The sequence below is a fragment of the Protopterus annectens genome, chromosome 1.part2 (genome assembly GCF_019279795.1).
Source record: "Protopterus annectens isolate FY-2018-M chromosome 1.part2, PAN1.0, whole genome shotgun sequence".
NCBI lineage: Eukaryota > Metazoa > Chordata > Ceratodontiformes > Protopteridae > Protopterus > Protopterus annectens.
In genome coordinates, this window is record NC_056727.1 from 365,609,142 (window position 1) to 365,634,103 (window position 24,962).

At 38.3% G+C, this 24,962-nt stretch overlaps 1 protein-coding gene across 1 annotated transcript in view; it reads right to left on the reverse strand.

Annotated features, from left to right (window-relative positions):
- Positions 1-14,121: 14,121 nt before the first annotated feature.
- Positions 14,122-24,962, reverse strand: part of LRRN4 (leucine rich repeat neuronal 4) — a 197,289-nt gene continuing 186,448 nt past the window's right edge. Inside the window, exon 5 of the mRNA XM_044056510.1 lies at positions 14,122-15,976. Coding sequence (XP_043912445.1) covers positions 14,980-15,976 — 997 coding nt within the window. The 3' untranslated portion in view covers positions 14,122-14,979. The remainder of the gene's footprint in view (positions 15,977-24,962) is intronic.

Here is a 24,962-nt window from a genome sequence, read left to right on the forward strand (position 1 = left end):
TTAATCCCTATCTATCTAGGTAAAGTAACTTGAAAACACATTAGTTACTGTTTCTGCCACAGTATTGTTTTTTCTTGAATTATGTCAGAATGAATGTTATACAGAAGGACATCATCAGTATATATTACAAGAAGATGTTCAGAGGATGGTCTGACATAGCTGTGGACTCTCATGTCATTCTAAAATTGTCACCATACTGAATGTTGAATGCACACACAAATTAGATGACTGTGGTGAAAGTAGAACCCCCTACCTGACTATCTACAGAGATCAGGACATAACAGAAGTGCCACAGCACAAGTCTGGCTTCTATATGTCAGACAACAATTTATAGCTGATGACATCGGCAGTGTCTGTTGAGAAAAATATGGCAGTAGGAGTGTCTCACATGCTGGTCTAAAAAAACAGGCACACACACCAGTTGACCACAGTGAGAGTAGAACCCCTACCTATTTACAATGCACAATACTTAACCCAAGCATCACAGCACAAGTCTGACTTCTATACCATCAGACAACACTTTACAGCTGATGACATCAGCATTGTCTGTTGAGAAGATGGTAGTAGGAGTGTCTCATGTGCTGGTCTAAAATGCTCTCCTGAATATTGAATGTCAAGCAAGTGAACACAGACACATACATACACACACACACACACACACACACACACACACACACACACACATACACACCAGTTGACTGCAGTGAGATTAGAACCCCTACCTAAATACACCAGGTAGAGAGGTCAGTACTTAACTGAAGCTCTGAGTCTGGCTTTTATAATGCTGCTGGACAGTTTATAATGAACAACATCATCACTGGATGTTTGTGAGAAGATGTTGGGAGGCATGTAGAAAATGGATGTGTAGGCATGTGTGACTGTCAAAATGTTTGAACTCCATGGGACTGTATTGCTGACAGTAGGATACACAGTTGCACTCTTATGACCACACACACACACACACACACACACACACACACACACACACACACACACACACACACACACACACACAAGCTGATTGCAGTGAGATTAGAACCCCTACCTAATTAGGTAGATCAGCTAGTTAACTCAGTATTTAATGCAAGCACCACAGCACAAATCTGACTTTTACAATGCTGCTGGACAATTTATATTGGATGACATCATCACTGGGAGGCCTGCATGAAATATTTGGGTAGCCATGTATGACTCAAAATATTAGTTCTGCATGGGACTGGATTGATGAAAGTAGGATACAGGCTGATGTTCCTCTGAATATGCACACACATTTAAACATGCATAGAGACTCACATATGTGGCTGCTATGCTAATTTAACACACATGTAAGTGTCTTGTTCCATCTGCAAAAACACAGTATTTAATGATTGCAACACCCCTGAAGTATATTTTTGCCTTGGCATAGTGGTCTTTATAGCTGATGCCAGCATCATTATATGATGTGATGAACATATAATTTTATTAGAGTGATGTGCAAAGTGTGGATGTACTACTTCCTGTTGTGTTTCCAATGTGCAAGTATGCTTTGAGAGATAGCTTGTCAAACTAGATGCAAAAAGCTGTCAGGAATGCATGTAGCAGAAATGAAACATATGCAGCTGTTTCCCAGTATGTTGTGCACATTACACACTTAAATTGTCACATGCAGATACACACATTTTTGTGATCATATTTGTGCGTTCATATTTGTGAAGAATTGCTGTCCACATTAATATACATAAGGCAATCTGAATACCTATTGTCATTATAAAGGTGTACATGGTATGTAACAATGCAGTTTTCCTGTTTATTTCTGTAGTGTAGTTGACATCTCGGAACAAGTACTGACATACCAAATTTCAAGTGCATGGGTGCAGATAAAACATGACTGAGTATAAATATGTGTTCAGTCATTAAAAAGTGCCTTCCCTTTGGTTGTGTTTTACATGGATTTTAATGGTATGAAGAATAACTGGGCAGTAAACATAAGTAATACATGCTAATAAACAGTTTTCATAGTGCACTTCTGAGCAGCTGGTTAGCATGATCAATGGCAAAGTGTTTGTGCATGCAAGATACACATTTAAGGACTCCTACTTGAACTTGAGAAGTACTTATGCATACTTGCTATGGTAGACACAGCTAACAAATCCTATGATGTTCAGAACTAGTTAAAATCAGAAATGTTGTTTCATACATAAATTGTATAACATTAAAAAGTATACTGCTTTCCCCATTTGCACTTAGTTAAACAATGAACAAATGTGGGTCAGATTAGAGTTCTGTTGGTTAGGTTCCTCCATGCAAACACACTAAGCAGAGAGACACAGCAGTCAGCACAGCTGCTGCTGAGCTGACTCTGTGGCAGTGGGTGTAACAGCAGTAAGTTTTATTTTGATCACAGATGATACAGGGTTCGAATCTGGCTCTATCTAATTTTTTTACATTTGTATTTGTGATGTAATTAAATAATTACATGCTTTAATTATTGGAAATACAAGAAGGAATGACTACAGTGAAGTACTGTATGAACACAAACAGTACTCAAGTGATTTATGTCAACAGTACACATATGGAGTTACATATTTATACAGTCATCAATCTAAATAAATATTTCATATGAAATTTTTAATATGATTGCCTTTAATCTACTTTAACTGTGTGTTTCCTTAGTGCAGCAGTTTAAGCAGCATCACACAGAGATAACCACACCATCCCATAGGATGCAAAGAGCCATACACCATTGCTCAGCATTGGGTGCACAATTCTAAACATTGTGCAAACCTAGAGGATAAAAAAGGAAGGGCTTCATTGAGGATTTCTTATTTGTGTGTGGCATATGATTCTATTTTTGACCAGATTAAAGGTGTGAAAATGGGGTAGATAGGAAAGTGGTGAAATGGTGGACAAGCAGGGAGAATAACAAAGAGAAAGTAATATAGGAATGTGCAGGAGGGAATTAAGACAGAACCATAGGCGTCCACTTCTTCAGCAGTGTAAAATGAACATGTATAGAATATTGAATGAATTTGGACTGTCACCTCAACAAAGATGGGAGACAGTAATGCAATGTTGCAAAGCCAATTGGACCGAATTGAGTGTGTTGTGAAGACACATGTGCAAAGTGGAGAGCTATGTGTGGAATGATAATTTTTTGGGGGGGCAGGTACCCATTTTTGAGTTTGTATTTCAGTAAGAAAGGAATGTTGGGTAAGGGATGTATGTATGTCAGAGTCAGGTATTTAGGGTAGGTGATGGAGTGGATGCAGAAAAACAGGACAAACAAGACAAAAGACAGGGATGGTGAGGGACACAGCAGGCTTGAGGACACCATGATTGGGGATAGGGAGGGGACATTGGATGCCCATGCCCATCAAACATGGGGAAAGTGAGAATCTAGTCTTCACCCTCAGAACTGTCATCATCATCATCCCCCTTCTCAGCTTGCTGTTGGGAGTGCTTGATGTTTTATTTTGCCCGGCATTCCAGTGAGCATTTTCTCTATCCAGCTGAGGCATGCACCAATAGTGCTTTCAACGATCTATGCACCATGCCTGACATCTCCTGGTGGGTGACAAAATCACCACCTCTGCTAATACTCCCAAAGAGTACCACTACACCAGCTGCCTGGGTAATGCTACCTGATATGTTGGGCCCAGTTAGTGCAGGGGCTGCAGAGACACTACTGCCAGGCTGGGTCCCAGATGTTTTAGGCCTCGGTGCAGCAGCTACTGGGGGGCAGGCTGAGCCGCAATGGATGGACTGCCTACCTGTGCTGTAAATCATTTTGTGAGTTGTCAGAAATTGATGCCATCAAAATGTTGTGACCACACATATAAAAATAAAAAAGAGAGATAAGGGGTGGGGTAAGAGACAAAAAAAGAAGATAATTAGCCCCATCATATGTGACATACAATAAATTAGTAAAATTTACTTTTACATTAAGTATATGTTTTAACAACTAGAAACTATGACTGATGATTATTCCAAGTAATCAATACAATATGGATATATTGCACATATGCTTGATCAAATAATGCAGAAATTAAGTTAACAGCATTGCATGGATACCAAGTTTTTGAAATTATTATGTCATGTTTTTAAATTATTGTACTGTATAATTGTTACCACTGGGAATTGAATCCATAACATCTGAATGCATTATTACAATTGATTTCTACAGTTGGCTTGAGCTACAGACTGAAGTATGCATGCGTGATTATACAGTTAAGATATGCATGCTTAATTTGCTAATAATGTCTACAAGAGCAACACTTTAGATAAAATAATAGATAAAATAATATTCTTTTGTGCTGCATACATACCCCTTGCTTCTCTCAGTCTGTAAAAATGCTCAGCATGGGCATCTCTGTTTGCTGCTATCTCCTGTTGCTGTAAAAGCAAATGGGAAGAAAAGGAGAAGAGCATTATGCATACCAGTCTTGGCCATATCCAGCTTTCTAGCTAATTTAAAGTATCTGTATCTGTATACTTACACAGCTGGTTGAGTTGTGCCTGCTTGCACCTTTTTAGGTCAGTATAGTGGTGCCTGCATTGCTCTCCAGTGCATGGAATGCCAGTTGCATTGGAGACAAACTTGGTCAGACTATTCCAAGCCACAGATTTGTATTGAGACCTGGTATTGTCCCCCTGCAGTGGCCTACAGCTGTGGTGCTTTACAAGGAGTCCAATGAATATTCTGGACTCCTCTACACCCCATCTTTGAGCCCTAAATTGAGTACTTTCCCTTCTCCTCCTTTGTCATCACCTCCTTCAATAATACTATCATTAAAGCCAAACCTCATACCAAACTACTTGGCTCCATAATTGACAATGAATTAAAATTTGATCTACACATCCAGCAATGCATAAAAAAAACAGAAACTTGCCCTACTTTATAGAAATTGGAAATTTCTCACCCCTGCCTCCAAAATTTCTCTGGCTCAGTCACTCTTACCTTGTTTACTCTATGCTGCCCCATCCTTACTAACATTCAAGCTACTCTTTTATCTAAACTTGACCAAACATACAACAAAATAGCCAGATTTGCAGCAAATCTTCCTTATAAGTCACACCGTCTCCCTCTTAAGAAGCTTCAGTGGCCTGAATTCTCATATCAACTACTACTTCCTCAACTACAGATCACACATTCTGCTCTTTACAGTCCCTCTTCCTGCCCTTTCCTCTCCAACCCTGTGTCTTACTACATCCCCCTCTAACATCTCCGCTCAACTGACAGACATCTTCTTGACATCTATAAACCCAAAACAAACATGGGAAAGTCCCTTTACAAGTACTCTATAGCACATTTTTGGAACACTCTTCCCTGTAGCATAAGAAATATCTCTCAGCAACACCAATTTAAAAGAGAGTTAAAACACTACCTCCTAAATACTTGATCCTGCCCATGCCAAGTTCCCACTTGACATCTGCATAGACTCTACCTCCCCTCTGTTTGTATCACTCCTCTTCAAATCGTTTAGAATTATTTCCTTCTATTTCTCTCACTCCTGTTTTCTCTCTTTCACTATCTGACACGTAAGACAGTGTTTTTAAACTTCTAGCATCATACAGATGGAACTTTTAACTTCAAAATGATATCTTAACTGCTGTTATACCACTGTTGTCCTTTCCCTGGTGATACTGTTGTTATAGAACTTATATTACATTTTCATACATTGCATATTATTATAATGGGAATTTTTCCATGTAACATTTAAGGTATTGTGCTTTTGTATGTATACTGGAACTTGTCTCCTCAGGTTTTGGGAATTGTACTTTGTATCATTTTTTATTGTGTGTTTGTATGTTGATTGGAGCTTTTCTCCTCGGGTCTCCACTGAAAATGGGCCTTTGGCTCAGTTGGCCCAACCCGGTTAACAAATGTCAAATAAATAATAAATAATTATACTTCCTGTACAAAGACCTAAAGTGATGTACCTTTAATGAATGCTCCGCTCTGCTGGTACAGCAGGTCATTAAAACAAGTGATATAAGCTTTTAATGTTGCATTGTGCATAGTGTGCAAATAAATGCTACTTTTCTTCATATGTGCATTTAAAATAAAACAACACTTTTTACTTCTCAAAATGCATTCCTAGCAATGCTGTATTGATATACAGGGGCACAAATAGATGACAAAGCAATAACTTAAGAGTCATGGAGCCTGGAGGTATAAGAAGCCTGATTGTGGATTCCAAGATGGTGGCCGCCTGGTGAACTGCATCTAAACTGAGCTCCCTACCTCATTTAGTCATATCTTAGTTTTTTATACATCTCAAAGCTTCGGGACGTTCTATGGAATAAAGGAATTCACTCCAGCATCATAAAATCGAACCATCCAGTACTTACAGCTATAAAAAGAGACTAAATCAACTGTATATTCTATATCAGCTTTCTAAGTCTTATACTTACTGTGATCTAGAAGGCCTTAATCTGCTGCAGCACTCTGAAGACCACATGGCCAGACAGCAAAAACCTTCAAATGATCCTATTACAATGGAGACACAGACAACAAAAGCTAAGTCTTCGATAATCTTTTCACCAGAAAAAGAGAATCTCTCAAAAAGGCAAAAAACCAACAAACAACAACTGGAACTTAACAAAAACACTACTAGCACTACTGAGGATACTGGCTTCCACATGGATGAACTAAAACAGGCCTTACAACCCATACATGCAGCTATTCAGAATTTTTCGGAACAGCTCTCAACCAATGGAAAATCTGTCACTCAGATTGCTGAAAGAGTGGGCACTCTTGAACAAAAAACACAGACAAATGAGTTTCAAATTCAAACTCTCACTGAAGATCTTTGTGCTAAATCAACAGTTATAACAGAATTACAAATGAAAATAACAGATTTAGAGGCAAGAAGTCGGAGAAACAATATCCTAATTAGAGGTATTCCTGAGAGCTATGATAATCAAAGCTTAATCACTACTGCAAAGCAAATCTTTGAGTCTCTACTACAACTTGATGGTGAGATACCCGAAATTACCATTGAAAGAGCTCACAGAGCACTCCGGAGAAGACAAGACACTACAGACCCCCGTCAAGTGTATGTTAAACTACTCAATTATCAAGTAACACAAAAAATACTAAATGCAGCTAAAAAACATAAATCCTTAATCTGGAACAAGCACAAAATCTCCTTTTCACAAGATTTACCTGCAACTATTAAGGAAAACAGACAAAAACTAGCTCCGTTTTGCGCAGATTTAATTAAAAGAAACATACGCTTTCAAATGCGATACCCCAACAACCTGATATTTTATAGTAATGAAGTGAGATACTCAGTGAATACTCAAAATGATGCAAAAACAGCCTTTATCAAGGCTTTTAACAAAGTTCCCACTTCCTGAATTTATATTATCGCTAGCGACTCTATTTTTTAGCTAGTCAACAGAACGGTACATTGCTTTTATGGGTCTGTTGGAAAATCTCGATTAATTTACAAATACCAATTTGAGTAAACAAATATTCATTTACATGCCTGTGTAAAATTCTTAATGGTCTTTCTTAATTGTCAGCGTCAAACACGTGTAGCTAGGCACAGATTCCCTCACAAGATGTTTCCAAGTGGGTCCCCTTTGGCTATAACACCTTGATACTACTGTAACATCCACGGGACACTATGAATAACCCACAGAATGCGTCGCCTCAGGAAATACATAACTCTTTAGTCTAACATGACTAAATGCTTCCCTGGAATCTTAAAAACGCGTTGAAAATCCTTCTAGCAATTGGGACTTGAAGAATCGGGTGGAAACAGGTAAACAGAAAAGCAAGGCGTACTTTCAGGCGCTGAGTGCAGCTGTTGACCTCCGCTTTGTAATGCTTATGCATCCTTGCGCCTTATGCAAATAAATGACTACTGCTAGAAGTCTTGCATAGACCTGTCAAGCCCTAAGAGTCATGCTTCAGAATGTATACTTGCGTGGATAACCAGGTTTCCGATGTTGTTGCTAAGGCGCCTGTTGCTTCTCATGTGGCGTACGGAGCTACTGCTAAGCTTTTAACTCTGCAACGCTCGTACTGCCTAGAACAAATCGCCAAATATTTTCTTTGCTAAGCATGTACGATAGACTTGCAATACATACGAAGGCTGTAACTCTCTAGACATTTAACATTGTCTTATGTCTATTTTTTAAAAGTTATAGCAATGCTAGTCACGCAGTATAATCTGTGTAATACAATATCAAGTATATGCTGTTATGTTCTTAAACTTTTTATCCGGAAAGATGCTTTCCCTGATTGAGCAGTACTTGTATACTCTGCATAGCCATCATTGTTCAAGCCTCTTTCCTATGGCCCTCTAGTAGTATTAGACACATCCTAAGTCAATTCTTGATTACTGCAATTGTTTTATTTTTTACTGTGGCTGAGGGGCTGATAACAGTATTGTTTTATATGGTAACCACTATAATATAATATGTTGTATACAGTACAGGCCAAGATTGAAAGCTGACTTCAGATTGGTATCTGTGATAAGGTGTTGAACCCAAGGAGTGTAAATTAAGTTTTTTAAGAGTGCAAGGCTCTATGGTTGATGCAAGTGACTCTATCTAATCTAATCAGCTAGATCCACATGTCACGTACTCTGTCAGCAAAATAGAGGACTGTTTACTGAGCTACTTAATATACTTAGTTGAATTAATGGATTCTCCTTTTTTCTCTCTCTCCATGTATGATGGGGATGTTATAATGTTAACATAATTAGCTGGTGGTGTAAGGGCACTATACATAAACATATGTTCCAGACAAAGTTTTTCTACATTACTTAATATTGTTAAGCTCTACTATTGTTGAGCCAAAAGATGTTTGAAGCAAGCTGTGATTCACTAACTCACCTATATCATCATCTAAAATTTTTGTTTAAATATATATAGTTTTTTAGGTACTTAAAATATATGTTAAACGGTGGACTCCCGAGAGTGTACACCCTTGTGAAGGCATGTAGTCATATTTTCCTTCTACACTACTCTACCCTACCACAGAACGTGCCGCAAGATATCTAAACTGTATGTTACATAATATACAGTCTTGGAAGCTCGGTGGGTGTTGTTGTAAGTAATCTAGGTAGGTTATGTTTTGGAAAAGTTATATTTTGTACATATGTATAGTAAAGTTTAGGTTCGTGTTTGTGTGTTTATATACTTCTTCATACAAGGAGTATGGGTGGATAGGCACTGGGGTTAGTCTGAAGAAGTTGTGGGCTACCTCTTACCGTAATGCTAACCTCTTCGTAAAGACAGTGTTAAAGATATATCAAGCTCTCTTCCCTCCTTTATACCCAAAGATAACTCTCCCTAAACAAACCTTATTATGTGTAGGTATAACAACAACCTCCCTTTCTTATCACTTTTCAATATCACCAATTAAACTAAAGAATTCAGTAGCTGGCAAGTAGACTGCTGGAATGTTAAAGGCCTACAGAATGCTGAGAAAAAAAACCTAATATTACATCTTTTTTTTAAATCTCAGGCTAGTATCTGTTTTTTACAGGAGACGCATCTACCCAAAGAAAGCTGGGAAAAAACTTCTAACAAAAAATGGATCAGGACTATAATAGCGGGTGGTGATAGTTCAAATTCTAAGGGAGTAGCAATCTTAATTAAGAAACAATTCCAGGGTACTATAATAGAAGGCAAGTCTGATAAATATGGTAGGTGGTGTTATTTTACATCCATAGTGCCGGACTCTACCAAACCCGTTTTATTTTTGAACGTATATGGTCCATGCACTCAACAACACTTTTTCATCATAGAAATTTATAATATCCTTAGCTCGTTCCCAAATCACCTTTTTATAATAGGAGGGGATTGGAATGCAGTCATAAATCCCAGTTTAGACCGTACCAGCAACTCCCCCTCATATAATTCTCAAGCTTCTACTGCTCTGGAAGAACTAATGTCTGACTTTAATCTCATGGATACTATTGTCTTTGGTACGGACGTTTCTAAAAACAGTATGTACACTTTCTACTCTCAGTGCCACAAATCATGGTCACGTTTAGACTTCTTCTTAATCTCTAAATTCTTCTCTAAATTCAAGATCACACTAAGGTGTGAACCTAGGCTATTATCTGACCATGCAAAAATCTCCCTTATGATTATCTTCACATCCGCTACTTCCCCCCATATGAACTGGTCCTTTAACAATAACCTACTAAAACACAAAGAGATTGTAGAGAGAATTAATAAGACATTGTCTGAATTATACGCAGGTTTTGGTAAATCTCAAATAGCGCTTGACATACAATGGGCGGCTTGCAAGGCTGAATTAAGAGGGTATCTGATTAGCAAAGCCACATTCTTTAATAAGCTTAATAAAGAAAAAGAATCTGGTTTTGCTCTAAGACTAGCTTCCTTGGAAAGAGAATTTAAAACACATCCCGACTCCAAGCTAGAGAAATTGATCAATGCGACACATAAAGAACTATGTGAGCTACATTTATATAACTACTCGATACAGGAACAAAAACAAATTGCAACCTACTCTGAATGGGCACAAATCCCATCTAGAACCTTGTCTAGAATACTCAAAAACAATAGCGGCGCTCCGACAATCTCCATCTTGCAACATAAAGGGGAAATATACAAAACAGATTGCGAGATTATTAAACTTTTCCATGACATATATACGGACATATATTGCAAGAACAAAGACACCACCTCTAATCTGCAGATGGATACATTTCTTAATTCCATCATCTTCCCATCTCTCAATCAGGATCAAATATCCATCCTATCAGCTCCATTTAATACTCGAGAGATTCAAAACGCCATTAATAAACTTAAAATAGGCAAATCCCCTGGCCCGGATGGCTTCACTACTAATTTTTTCAAGACTTTTAATTCAAAAATTGCCCCTATTCTCCTAGAAGTCTTTAACTTCATTGTAAAAAATGGAATCACTGACATACACTGGAATAACTCAAAAACAATCTTACTACTTAAAAACAATAAAGAAAAAACAGACCCACATAATTACAGACCTATCTCGCTTATAAATGTTGATATCAAAATTTTCTCTGCCATCTTAGCTAACAGACTTAAACAGGTATTACCACATTTACTATCACCTGATCAAGCTGGGTTTATGTCCAATAGACATACATGGGACAATACACTAACACTAGACTCTCTTATCCAGTTTACTAAAAAAGAGAAAAACCCGTTATATGCCTTAACCTTAGACGCATCGAAAGCATTTGACAGGGTAAACTGGGACTTTCTGTTCTCCACGTTATCACATTTTAATATACCCACAACCTTCCTAGATATGATCAGAACTCTCTATTCAAACTCTTGCACGTATCTATATATAAATAAAAAAAGATCTAATCCCATCCAGATTACTAATGGCACAAGACAAGGTTGTCCACTTTCTCCCTTTCTCTTCAATCTATTTATTGAACCTTTTTTCCTATATCTTACTCAAAATACACATCATACTATTCCTAAAATTCTCAACACACAAGTAGCATTATCGGCCTTTGCTGATGACTTAAACCTCTATTTCCAATATCCTAACACAGATCTGCCAAAAATATTAAAAGCAATTACTTCTTTCTCTAAGGCCTCTGGGTACCAAGTCAATGATAAAAAATCACATATTCTCCCAATAAATCCTGAGGCGCATAAACCTTTCTTCTTCCCTGAATCTTCCTTCCACATCTCATACAGTCTCAAGTACCTTGGCGTCAACTTTGAACACAATTAAGCCTCTATGCTTCAAAATAATTTGCTAAAATCATGGTCTATCATCTGTCAAGACCTACAAAGGTGGAAGCTATTGAACTTATCATTTCTTTCAAAAGTAGCTATTGTGAAAATGAATATTCTACCCAGACTCCTCTATCAATTTAGTGCGACAAATATAATTATATCAAACAACCTCTTTTCACAGTTTGATAAAACATTGATCAAATTCCTCTGGTTCCCTAAGAATGTTAGGATTTCTTCTTCCAAATTAAGTCTCCCCAAGGAGAAAGGTGGGGTGGGCCTTCCAAACTTTCATCTTTATTATCTGATTATTTGCTCTAATAAACTATGGTCCATTGCAAACATGAATAATAAAGCCCAAACCCACTACCCAGCGTGGTTAAAGATATGGCACAGACATATTCTATCTAACAAAATTAATCCTAAGGCTATTCCCTTCTTATCACCCACTTCTTTGAATAGCTTAAAACTATCCTCTCTACTGAAATTCCAAATAAAACTTTTTCAAAAGCTGATTAAGGACATTAATCTTCAACTTATTTTACCCTTTCTTCAACCAATACACCTCAACCCAAATCTTAAAATCAATAACAAGATGATAGATCTTGCTGATTTCCCTCTCATCAAAGACCTTAAAGTATGGGATATTCTTAAACATAAATCTCTGTCTCTTGCCGAACTACGATTAACTCTCAAGGTTAATAACAAGTATTCAGTTATCCTACGTCAACTCAGGGAACTTATTTCTTCACAAACCAATAATATAATCCCTGATATACAGCTAATGGATAAACTAAACCTAATTATTAATACAATTGCTAGTAATAATAAAACAATTTCTTCGTCATACAAATTACTACACCCATTACTTTACAAAGGAAACTGTCTATTTTCCAAATACTGGGACAATCAAAATCCTCCTATTACAGAGGATCAAAAAATACTAGCCATAAAAACTAGCATTGAACTATCCCCCTTCAAGAAATTCTTATACACTCAACTGATGTTGAATAACAACACTTACCTTACCCCTGTAAGAATTAACAAATTTAACTCTAATAGCTCTCCTTTATGTACATGCTGTTCTGGTGCGAGAGCTGACCTTCTACATATTATGTGGCACTGCAATAACTCCCATAAACTTTGGTGTTCTCTCAAAGTGCGTCTCAAAAAAATGGGTTACTATAACTCCACTCTTTCATGGGAAACGGCTATTCTAAATATTCCCCCTCATGGCCTGCCTAAATTTCATATCCATATCCTAATAACGCTTTGTTTCCTCATAAAACTCTACATCACCTATAACTGGTTGGATCGCACCAAATTATGTTGGCGGGGATTTAAAAATATGGCCATCAAATATATCTCGGCCCAGAAGTTCATCATAAATGGACCTAAGAAGAGAGCCTACTTCAGTAAACTTTGGAAAAGCCTGTTTGAAGTAATCCTATGTGACTAAGCTATGGTTAACCTACAAATTCCCTTTTTTCTTTTTTTTTTCTCCCTACATACTTTATCCCTTGTTCTGAGGGGTTTCTCTCTCCTACTACAAGCCATAAGTAGGGCTGCTAATATCCAGTCGTACAAATAGTGGCACTGTTGCTTTCTCCCCTGTTTAGTACTGGTAGCTTTGTAAATATTGTTCAGTTTGGGATTTTTTTTTTTCTTTGTTTTTTTGGCTGTTAGTTTGTGTACTATGCATACTGTAAGATATTGTACTTTTTTCCTACGTTCATTATAAACATGCCTTTTTGTTCCCCTTTTTTTTTCTAATATTGTTGCAAACCATCATGTGTGTAATATTTGTGTATTTCTCATTGCTTGTACCATCATAAGTATGCATGGTTTTATTACAAAAATAAAAATTATTTTTGAAAAAAAAAAAAGAAGCCTGATTGTATGCGTGAGGCAGACTTCTGTCACAACAGTTCTCTTGCAGCCTGTGGCATGAATTCATTGATTTGTTACAGTCACTGAAAGTTTGGCTTGTGGCTTACAAGGGACATATTGAGTGAACCAAGACATGCTCTACTTTCTTGTGGGGCTCAGTACTGCATGGACACCCAGAGACATGGGCTTTGATGGTAAACTGCCTTTGTTACTAAGAAGCGAGCTGTGGTGATGTCTAATGAAAATGTACAGAAGTGGGAAAACAATAAACTGAGTCACTTCATAACTGAAGACAATCATGAAGGTCTTTAATGCCTCCACGTGTGCCTCTCTGCAATCTAATATCCAGGAAGACCTGTGGTAAAAGAATCCCTCTTTAGAACCAGGGTAGGGAAGGCAGAAGACTACTATCGACCTTGGTACATGTAAGCACCATTGACTACAACTAATGTGCACCTGTAGAAAGTAAGGTTAATTTAAAAAGCATAGCTGAAAAAGAGAGAAGCAATATCAGTATTATTTGTTTGTTTGTTAGCCAGGTAAACCCACTAGGTGCAAATACCTTTCAGCAACAACTAGGTACATTGTCTGGATAGGAACTAATTGAATCAGATCGAGGAGCACTAGACAAACTTATTTAGTATCTCATAGGTTGAATTCTCTGCTAACAGATGACAGACATTAGGACAATATTAGCTGTAAAGTATAAGTAGCAACAATAGTAATTCTAGTAGATAAAGTGCAAACGGCAGAAAAAAAATGTTCCTATAGAAGAGGCAGTACAAAGTACCTCACAAAAAGACAGCTACCAGCTAAACATCGTTTAATTTCATAATCTTACTCTGCAACTAATTACAATGCATTATAAATATAATTATAAAGAAATATTTTCAGAAAAGTCAATCCACATATGATACAACATGATTATAATTAAAGATGTAATGTAAATTTTATAAATAGCTGGGAGAAAATATTTGAAGATGTAATATGCAAATTTTATAAATGGTTTGGAGAAAATGTACAGTAATTTAAACATGACAGAATTATTTTGTCAAATATGAGATGACAGATGAAAACAGGCATAGAGGGATATTTTCAAAGCTACTCCACAGCAAATAAGTGTAAGGTCAAAATATATTGTTGTTGCTAATGTTCTTAGGCATCCGAAACAAAAGAAATACATGCCAGTAGAGAAACACAGATCTGATTTGATAACACTAGGATACTTCTTATTAGAACTGTCTAAAACACTTAAATAATATGTTCAAAAAGCTTTGCATAGTTCACGTCTCCTGTCAGTTCATATCATCCATAGACATCATTCACTTTCCATATATTGTCAGAATGGTTGGAAGGAATGATACACGAAAGTCATTAAATCACTTAAATCAATACTCCAATATCTTCAAGATGTGATTCAACTTTGTAGCTTTTCTGAAGATTGTCAAACATAGGATTTCTGATTGAAACTGAGCTTATTAGGTATGGATTGCTAACTGGAGTATTTCGGTATTGCTTGTACAAAAGTATGGATAGCATTATGACAGCAAGAAAAAGGACACCGCTCAGTGCTGCTAAGGCAATATGCAACACTATACTTTGGAATTTTGTTTTAAACCTACTACAGTGCTTGCCAGAAAATGCATTTGTGTCGTTGTTGCTTGACCCTGCTTTATTAGATGCCACCAAACACACCTCATAGGTTGTGTGTGGTAGAAGATTGCGTAGTGTGAACTGTCTTGCTGTGACATAAATTCCATCAATAGTATATAGGGTTTCAGTTCCTTCTGACCTATAAATTATTTGATATTCACGCACGGTGGAATATGGAGCACACCATTCTACCTCTGCTGAAGACTCTGTAATTTCTGAAACCCGTTTTAAATCAGGAGCATCTGGTACAATGTTTTCAAGGTTTATACCTGGACAGAGACAATTATGTATTTTTTGGAGCTCTGAGCAAGGTTTCTGGAGATGCCTGCATGCATCATAATTGCAAGGACCATTGTTTGGTACAGGCTCATCCTCATAGTCTGGGTAGTCATCACTATGTGGCAGAAAGCTGATCTTAATACTTGGCTTTTTAATATTTGGAGTACTTGTTTTTTTGTTGATTTCTTGCATTCCTTGAGCTGTGCTTTCTGTGTAATATGTAGCTGTGGTTGCTGTAGATAATGTAGTGACCCCAGTTTTATCAGACGTTGAATAAATGGAACTATGTGTCAGAGCCATGCTTTTGACAAAGCTCATTGTAGTCAGGCTGTCTGGTGCAGCTGATGAGGTATCGCTATGGCCTTCACAATCTCCAAGCATTTGGGTGATTGGTATTGATACCATGGTTTCATTAACTGTGTGCCTTTCACATGTGGTTTCTTCTTTTCTGCAAAATAAAGTAATGACTACATTAGTATTTATGGACACAAATGACTTAATTAGTAAATTTACAAAATGTTTCCTCCACACAGTCATGGGATTCAGAAAGAACCCAGACTTTCTTATTAAGGGCTGCTGTAAAAAGGCCCTTATTATATGATGTGGTATTTTGTGATTCAAAGACCCATGAGCTGCAATGAGAAAAGACTTAATTATTGACTAATTTGTATGTCTGAATCATTTTTAATACCATGAGTGCAGATCAGTACTTTCTTGTGGTTAACAATGGTGACCAATGTATCATTTTAGCATATGCACCCCCCATTTACTCTCCTTCACACATGCATAGTGAAACACACACACCACCACCAACAACAACATCCAAAGGTGAGCAATAGCCTATATATTCATTTATTTCCACTCATTGTCACCAGTAAGTACAGAGTTAATGTCCACATGGAGTGGGTACAACAATCCTGCCTGACAAACTAATGGAGAGGACTGCTAATATTAATGCATTTCTGCTTGATTCCAATAAGTAAAGTTAGAACACACCATTTACACATGCACACACACACACACACACACACACACACACACACACACACACACACACACACACACACACACACACACACCAGATGAAGGCAGCGGTTTTGTAGTTATATATTTCATCATATTTCCAGCAGTAAATTAAAAAGCTAACTTACTGGACTTTATACAGTAAGCCTAAATGTTGGATAGCTGAGAGGAAAAGTGCCTATAGCAGCACATCACTTTTGGCAAATTATTATTTCTATGTGCCATCAAAAAAGAGGTAAAGTTAACTGTCAGTGGCCACCCCTAACTGGTACATGAAAAAAGGAGTAAAGAAAATCTGAACATGGAGTGAAAAGCTATGAGGTTTTATTACGAAAACTGAAATTCAGTGGCACTCAGAATTAATACAAAACATGACTATCCATAAACAGAGGTAAATACTGCAGCAGCTCTGAAATGACACCAAGTTAGTAATCATAGCACTCCATTCCCTTTGGAGATTTTTTAGCCCTGAGGAACTTAAGTTGATGCATATTTTGTATGGAAGCCTTGTGCCATTTTATTTCAGTGTGTGTGTGTGTGTGTGTGTGTGTGTGTGTGTGTGTGTGTGTGTGTGTGTGTGTGTGCGTGTGTGTGTGTGTGTGTGTGTGTGTGTGTGTGTGTGTGTGTGTGTGTGTGTGTGTGTGTGTGTGTGTGCACGTGAATGTGTGCTTGTATATGTGTGTGTGTGTGTGTGTGTGTGTGTCTGTGTGCAGGATGTTTACTTTGCTTCTGTCTGGCAATCTGAAATGCATTAATAGAGTTATGATTTTTCTCTGTATTAGCAAGTCAGTCAGTGCTCTTCTTCAGTATGCAGTCTGGGAGGGTAAACATGCATGGGTCACCTAGACAGTCAGAGTGTCTTTGAGTTACTGCTGGCAATGAGTAGAAAAGCTATGTATGCAGAGTACTGTTTGCATTTGTGTGTGTGTGTGTGTGTGTGTGTGTGTGTGTGTGTGTGTGTGTGTGTGTGTGTGTGTGTGTGTGTGTGTGTGTGTGTGCTCTTTACTGAAAAATGAGTTATGCTACTACGGCCATCTGCCTAGAGATTTTCTGACATGCTGCACAATTAATTCAGTGGTGCAATTTCTGCCTCCCAGTATGATCCTGACATCTGGCCTCTGTCTATGTGGCATCTGCATGTTCACCCTATAACTGCATGCTTTTTTTTCTGAGTACTCTGTTTTCCTTCAACTTCCCAAAATTATGCTGGTTCATTAGGTACTTTAAACTATTCATTCATATTGTATATACCGCTGGTCATGGTTGAAGAGAGTCTAAGTACCAATTCACTTACCCAGCTAACAAATAAATAAATTAAACTTAAAAATAAATAAAAATATAGTGTTTTGGTGTATTAGCTTTACTAATGTACTCTGATCATCACAGCAAAAGTATATATGTTCATCTATGAATTAGTGAGGGTTGCTGGTTGAAATGTATAGAAAATATTACATTTTGCTGAATAAGGATCCAAGCATGAACATATTTGCTTATGTAAAAAACAAACAAACAAGCAAACAAAAACCCACAAGGGGATGGGGTGACATGTAAGCACAGTTAGCTATACATTTTCCTTTGTTCATGCAGTTATAGTCGCAATATTTTCATATGAATGGTAATACTTCACATACTGCAGCCTCTTCTTTTTTGAAACAAGGTGTTCTTAGGTTCATAGGTAGGTGCTAGGCTATCGGCCCTGGGGCCTATATAAGCCTAGCCAAATAGGTTCCCTGGCTTTCATCTACAAGATGGCATGAATTACTTATGTGCAATTCCTGCAGTTACAGTAGCAATGTAAGAATACCTGCATACTAATCTTTCATATTATAAATCGCTAAGAAAAGACATAGAAAAGCTCCAACTCAGCTGGATCCGAATCCCTTTTTACAAAAGTCATTAATTTAGCCATCATAGTAGGGAAGTACAGTTCCTAAAATTGTCAAGAAACCCAAACAATTGAGCTGCATAAACGAGGTCCTTCTACTGAACTTAACAATTCATGCCCATAGTAATTTTAAAAGTACCTTCAGAAACTTGCAAAAACCCTCAAAGCAAGTTGGTCAACAACTTCCTACATGTACAAGAAGCCTTAACCTACTTAAAATTGTTAATAAGGATTTTGTAAAATATATTTAGTGAATACTGCAATTCTCACACATGCTCACAGAATATAGTAAGGAAAGGATACAAGTTATTTCATATTTGACCTTTTTTGGGGGGTTTCTAAGGAGTTTGATACAAGAAGGCAACAAGAACTTCTGAACAGACTCGGGTCCTTTGGGTTTCATCCAAACACTTTGACATGACAAAACTATCAACAGGTCAAAAAAAAAAATCAAAGCAACCTTAAGGTGTTACTGCTCAATGCTAGGTGCCTAAACAAGAAACTCACACCTTACAAGGTCTCTTCACTCTGGAAAATGTATACATGCACATCTATGCTGTTACCAAGACTTGGTTAAAAGCTGTAGAAATTACTCCAGCAGTGGAAGGCTACAGTGCCTTCCACATATTTAGACCAACAGCAGCAAAGGCAGGGTCTAAAGAAGGAGCTGTCTCAATCTGTGTTAGCAACAAATACAGCCTCAGGTTGGGTAAACAGGATTATGACCTGGAGTTCATCCACATCCAAGTCTCCATAGATAAAGTTCCTTACCATGTCATGGCCAGCTACAGGTCACTCTCTATAACCCATGTGGCTCATAACTCTTACCTGGAGCTACTAGAGGTGCTCACCGTCCCACCAAATACCCTATTCATGGAAAACTTTAACAACACCTCTACAGACGGGGAAACATACACTGCCTCTAACTCACAGGCACAACATTTTCAACCCAAACACCCTGGACCATATAGTGTGAACTCCAACCAGAGGATCAAATGTATTGGACCTCGTACTCACCAATAAGGGGGAGCATTGCACCCTCCCCTGTGCCACTTTCTCATTGGTGAAGTCAGACCACAAAGCTGTCCCCTTTAAAATAAAAACCCGGAAAACCCAACTAAACCCGTAACAGTTAGGAGCTATTCTAAAGCAAACTATATCCTAAAACCCTGAGAACACAGCTACCTATGCAGATTTATTTACAGGAACCCTGCACAGACATGTAAATAGCTGGACTGTGGCTGCCATACCTACCAGAAGAAGGCCCAGATCTAACACCAAAAACAAACTTCACTGATGTAATCCTTACCTTAAAAGGCTATATAACAAAAGAAAAACATCATGGCCAAAATTAGAAAGAGCAGCTCTTATAGAGACAAGTTCTCTAATTCAACTAAACAAGAAATTAAGACAACTAATAAAGTCCTACAAGACCAATTACCAGGTCAGGATAGCCTTTCAGGTTAAGGACAATCACAAGGCCTTCTTCAGCTATTTCAGGAATGTTAAAGATAATACTCAGCAGTGTGCAGAACTGGTGGTAAATGGAACAATCTTTATTGACCAATGTGACTCAGTGAATCTACTGGCTGGTAAATTTAGCTCTAACTTCACCCCCTCCACTCTCCCCACTACCCCTGGCACAATCCCATCTAACATATCCCCTCAACTATCAACAGAGAACAGGTTCTGCTGGCGTCTGCTAAAGCCAAAAATACTGCTTCAGTGGGCCCTGACAATATCCCTGGTTGCCTCCTAAATAGCCTAAAGCATAACCTAGCAAGACCACTTGAGGCACTCTACATCTACAGCCTCAAAACAAGTTATGTGCCAGGTGAACAGAGGGCTGCAACAATCATCCCTCTTCATAAGGGTGGACCATCAACTGACCCTAGGAAATACAGACCCATCAGTCTGAAAAGTCTAATAAGCAAAGGCATGGAATAGATTATCATGGAAATGATCAACAAAGACATTGGCAACCTACAGACACTAAACCCATCCCACTTTGTTAAGGGAATGTCTTGCTTATTCAACCTGGTAGACCTCTTTCAGAGAGTCACCAAGGCTATGGATGAGGTCAGAACTGTGCATATTGCCTATCTTGAGCTGGCCAAGGGTTTCAATACAATATCTCACTCATGTATTGTTGACAAACCCTCAAAACTTGGCATAAATTCCTACATAACTCACTAGATTGCCTGCTGGCTTACAGATAGTACTCAAGAAGTCAAGACTGGTGTGACTATCTCCACCAGGAGACTGGTCATCAGTGGAGTACCCCAGGGCTCTGTGTAGGGCCTGGTTCTGTTTGGCATCTACTTCTTGGAAGTCAAGGCTAATGTCAAAGGGCTCTGGCTTACAAAGCTTGTAGATGACTTAATGGCTGGAAATTGGAAGCTATCATACATTTCCCCCCATGACACCAACATTCTACAAGAGGGTCTAAGACAAACAAATGCCTGGTTTCAAAGCTATGAATTAAAACCCAGTGTCAAAAAAATGCATTATAATGCCGTTTGGGAAATCATCCACCCAAGCTAATTATAGCGTCAATAAAACACCCCTAACAGTTGACTTGATAATGAGGGATCTGGGAACATATGTAAACATTAATCTGGCCTTCCACCAACACATAGCCAAGGAAGAAGAAAATCATTCTATGTCACCCAACTCATAAGGGTACGGCATCCAGGTCCAAGGAAATTATAGTACCCCTCTACTCAGCCCTTATCAGACCCATCATTGAGTACAATGCCCCCTTTGCCATATACTTAACCAGGCACTTGCAATAGTTGGAATGCCCTCAAGGGTTCCTGACTACTAGAATTCAGGGTATGAATACCCTGTCCTATACAGATTGCCTTAAGGCCCTACCTCTGTACTCAGTCTCCTACAGGTTGCTTAGATGCAATCTATGTCTAGCATATAAGGCATCCTCAGATCCAGCTTTGATAGATCTGTTGAACATCTGTAAAACAAACAGTACAGAAATGCTAGATTCAAGGACATGAATTTTGCCTGTGACATAAATAGAACATGCTGGAGAGACTGATATATGTCTCAAAGGATCCCCATGCTGTGGCATAAGTCCTCCAGCTATGTGAAGCAGAATTAATTTCTGACTCTATTCATATGAAACCTTACAAATTCACCCTCTCTATGTCCAGCATGTCTATGATGGACAGAGGTCAACATTAAGTAAATTAATCCCCAACTAATATACCCCCAACATAACTCTTAGCTACCTCCTTACTAACATATACCACCACATAGGTATCCAAGGAACTTGGGAACAAAACTTTGTTGGTTTTCATGGCTAGTCTTGCAAAGATTCTATGGTCATTAGCCTCATACAAACTTATGAACCCATGAACCTGTAGCTTCAAAACTAACTCTGTTTAAGAAAATCTGTTATCAGATGGGGAGATTGCCTCTCCTCTGCATTTGCCAAAAGCAAAGTAATGCCCCAAGGATTGGCCCTTGGTCCACTTCTGTTCACCCTCTATGTAAATATTATGCCCAATCACTGTGGAACTTTTTATGTTAAACAGTACACAGATGATACCAGATGATAATGTTAAGCAAAAGACCATGCCACTGCTGAACAGAATCTCTAGTGAGAATTCCTATTGTCAGACAACTGTCTGCAAGTTTCCTGTTTAATATTAAATGCAAACAAATGTAGTTTTGTCCTGTTTAGCATTAGTCAGTAAAGGTCCTCCCACTCCCCCAAAATTGCACACCATATGGTCAAGATGAGTACTAATCTATCATCCAGATGGGACATTTTAAGACTAGTCATTCTTCCCATTTGTCACACAGTTGTGTTATCTCATAGGAGATTAACTATGTTTGCCATAGCTATGTTTAAATATTTCTAATTTGCAGCTGATTATTTCATTTGGGTTTTGCCTTCAGTGCAATTGGGATTCCTATGGTTAGGTAAGGCATTTAAGCAGTGCCTCTGTCCATTAAGAGGTTACGTATCAGTCCTGGGGTAAATTTCCTATTTTTCATTCACTGGTCCAAATTATGCTTAAATAAGGTCACGGAAGACTTTTGTTTTACATATATGTAGAGTCTGTTCCATAGTATTAGTATTTTCTGGGATATGTATCTGTCTCTCCAGACCATTCTGCTTACTTTGCAGAGAAGGTTGAGGTCACTGGACTGGGTATTTCTAACACCATTTGACTTGTGAAGGTTCATTAGTGCTGGGTCTGTGGATGTCTTATAAGGAAGGCACAGGCCACTTATTAGTGGTTTGTATGACACTGATTATAGTGACAGGGCTTTGAGGTAGTCCACGTTGGTCATGTGCCTTAGGCCCACTGTTTATTTTTGTAAGTAACGTCAATGGATAATCCAGTTGCTGCAGATGCCTGGACAGGTACATGGGGCACTGCATTCTAAGATTAAATGAATGAGAGATGAGTAAAGTGGGACAATGACTTCTTTAGACCTAGATGTTATCCCTTTATTTACAAGCTGAGCAATATAGATAGACTTAATCACAACAGTGTATATTTGTTGGTCGAAAGGTAGGTCACTGTCAATGTAAGTGCCAAATCCCTGAATTCTAGGTCTACTATTAGGAGTATATTGCCAATGTGATAATTCCCAAGGGTAGTTGATTTTCCAAATTACTCAATAATTCACTTTTTGGCATTTAGTTTTAGTCCATGACTCTGGCACCAGTTTGTTTGGGACAAGCCCTCCTGTAGGGTAGCTGAGTTGTTGAAGGAATCAATGACTGCTTCCAGCTTTGTAATCATTTTCAAACTTGATCAACCATAGTCCTTGACATTTGTTTGACTTCTGAGAAGTAGATGCCAAATAAAAGCAGCTCCAGAACAGAGCCCTTTGGGACTCCACTCATGACGGGCCTTTTTCTTGAGATGGTAAGCCCTAGCCAGCCTCCTTATGTCCTATCTGTGAGCCAGTTTCCAATATGTCTGGTGATGTAGGGGTTTACTTTTACTTTGGCAAGCTTATCCAAAATGCCCGAATGAATTATTGTGTCAAAGACCTTGGCCAGGTTAAGGCAATAGTGCATATATTGCCTCCCTTCATCCATTGCTTTGGTGACATTTTTGAAAAAGTCCACTAGGCTGAGCAGACATATCCTACCCTTGACAAAACCAAACTCTAATGGGTCCAGTGTTTGGAGGTTACCCATGTCCTTATTGATTAGTTGCATGATTAGTCTTTCCATGGCTTTACATATGAAGCTGGTCAGATTTATGGGACATTAATTTCACAGGTCAGTGGGTGGCCCTCCATTGCTCAGCAGTATGACCATTGCTGTCTGCTATTCACTTGGTACAAGGCCAGTTTAGAGGCTAAGGCTGGAAAGTGTTGTTAGGGGCATAGAAATATCTAGATTATACTATTTAAGGTGCATCCTGGGATGTTGTCAAGGCCCATAGAAGACATATTTTTGGTCTTTGAGATCACCTCCAGGAACTGGTCCTTTGTGATTGCTGGGGTTGTATGGTTTCCTGATATTTCCTGTGAGATTATAGGTGGTGAGGAGGTAACATTTTAGCAGAATTTGTCAGCTTGTATATTTATTATATCTCCAGCTTCAGTATAGGTGGTGCCATTTACAATCAATTCAGCACATTGTTGTGTATTGCCCTTGAGACTGAAGATATAGATGAAGAAGGCCTTGCTGTTATCCTTGGCTGGGGTGTTTTTCTTTTTCTTTTTTACTTTAGCCTTGGTAGTTTTTATTATGTCCCTAAACAGCGTGTTTAATTTGATGATTACATTTTTATTTTGCTGGGTGCTGCACTTCTTTGGGCTGTTACTTTCATCCTTTTTTATAAACCTTTACGCTGTGATGCCTCCAGGGCAGGTTTGTTTTTTGGGTTTGCTCCACACTTTCTTCTTTTACCTACCGCTGCTTCTCTGTAACTGTGTACATGTTGGTAAAAGTTGGCAGTGTATGTTTCTGCATAAACAGCTCAGCTTTCTGGGTTTGGGGGAATTTCAATCTAGCCAGGGAATCACTCAGAAGTAGGAAATTAGTCTCGGAGAAGATTTTAAAACTACTTGGGTCTGGGTGGGACTCTGGTTTTATCTTTATTACAAGGGTGACTGCTTTATGGTCAGACCTGACAAGTGAGGATATTACACTAAGGATGGAACATTATTCACCTGTATTAGTGAGGACAAGGACAAGCATTTTGTTTCCCCTGGTGGTTACTCTGAGTAGTTCCAGGACATTTGTATTAACAAAATCCAGGAATTTCTGGACTTGCATACTAGTTGTGGTATATTTTTCGAAGTCCATGGCTGGATAGTTGAAGATGCCCAGGAGTGTAGTAGTCATATTAACGTTAAGTGACTAGTTCATTTAGGTAGGCATTATGACATTCCTGGGCTGGTCTAAATCCATGAAGACATTGCAGCTCTGTACCATCAGAGTGCTCTTCACCGATTTAAAAGATATTCAATCACTACATATACATGCATGGCCTCTAGGGTGAGGACGGCTTGTAGAGACTGAAGGTTTTTG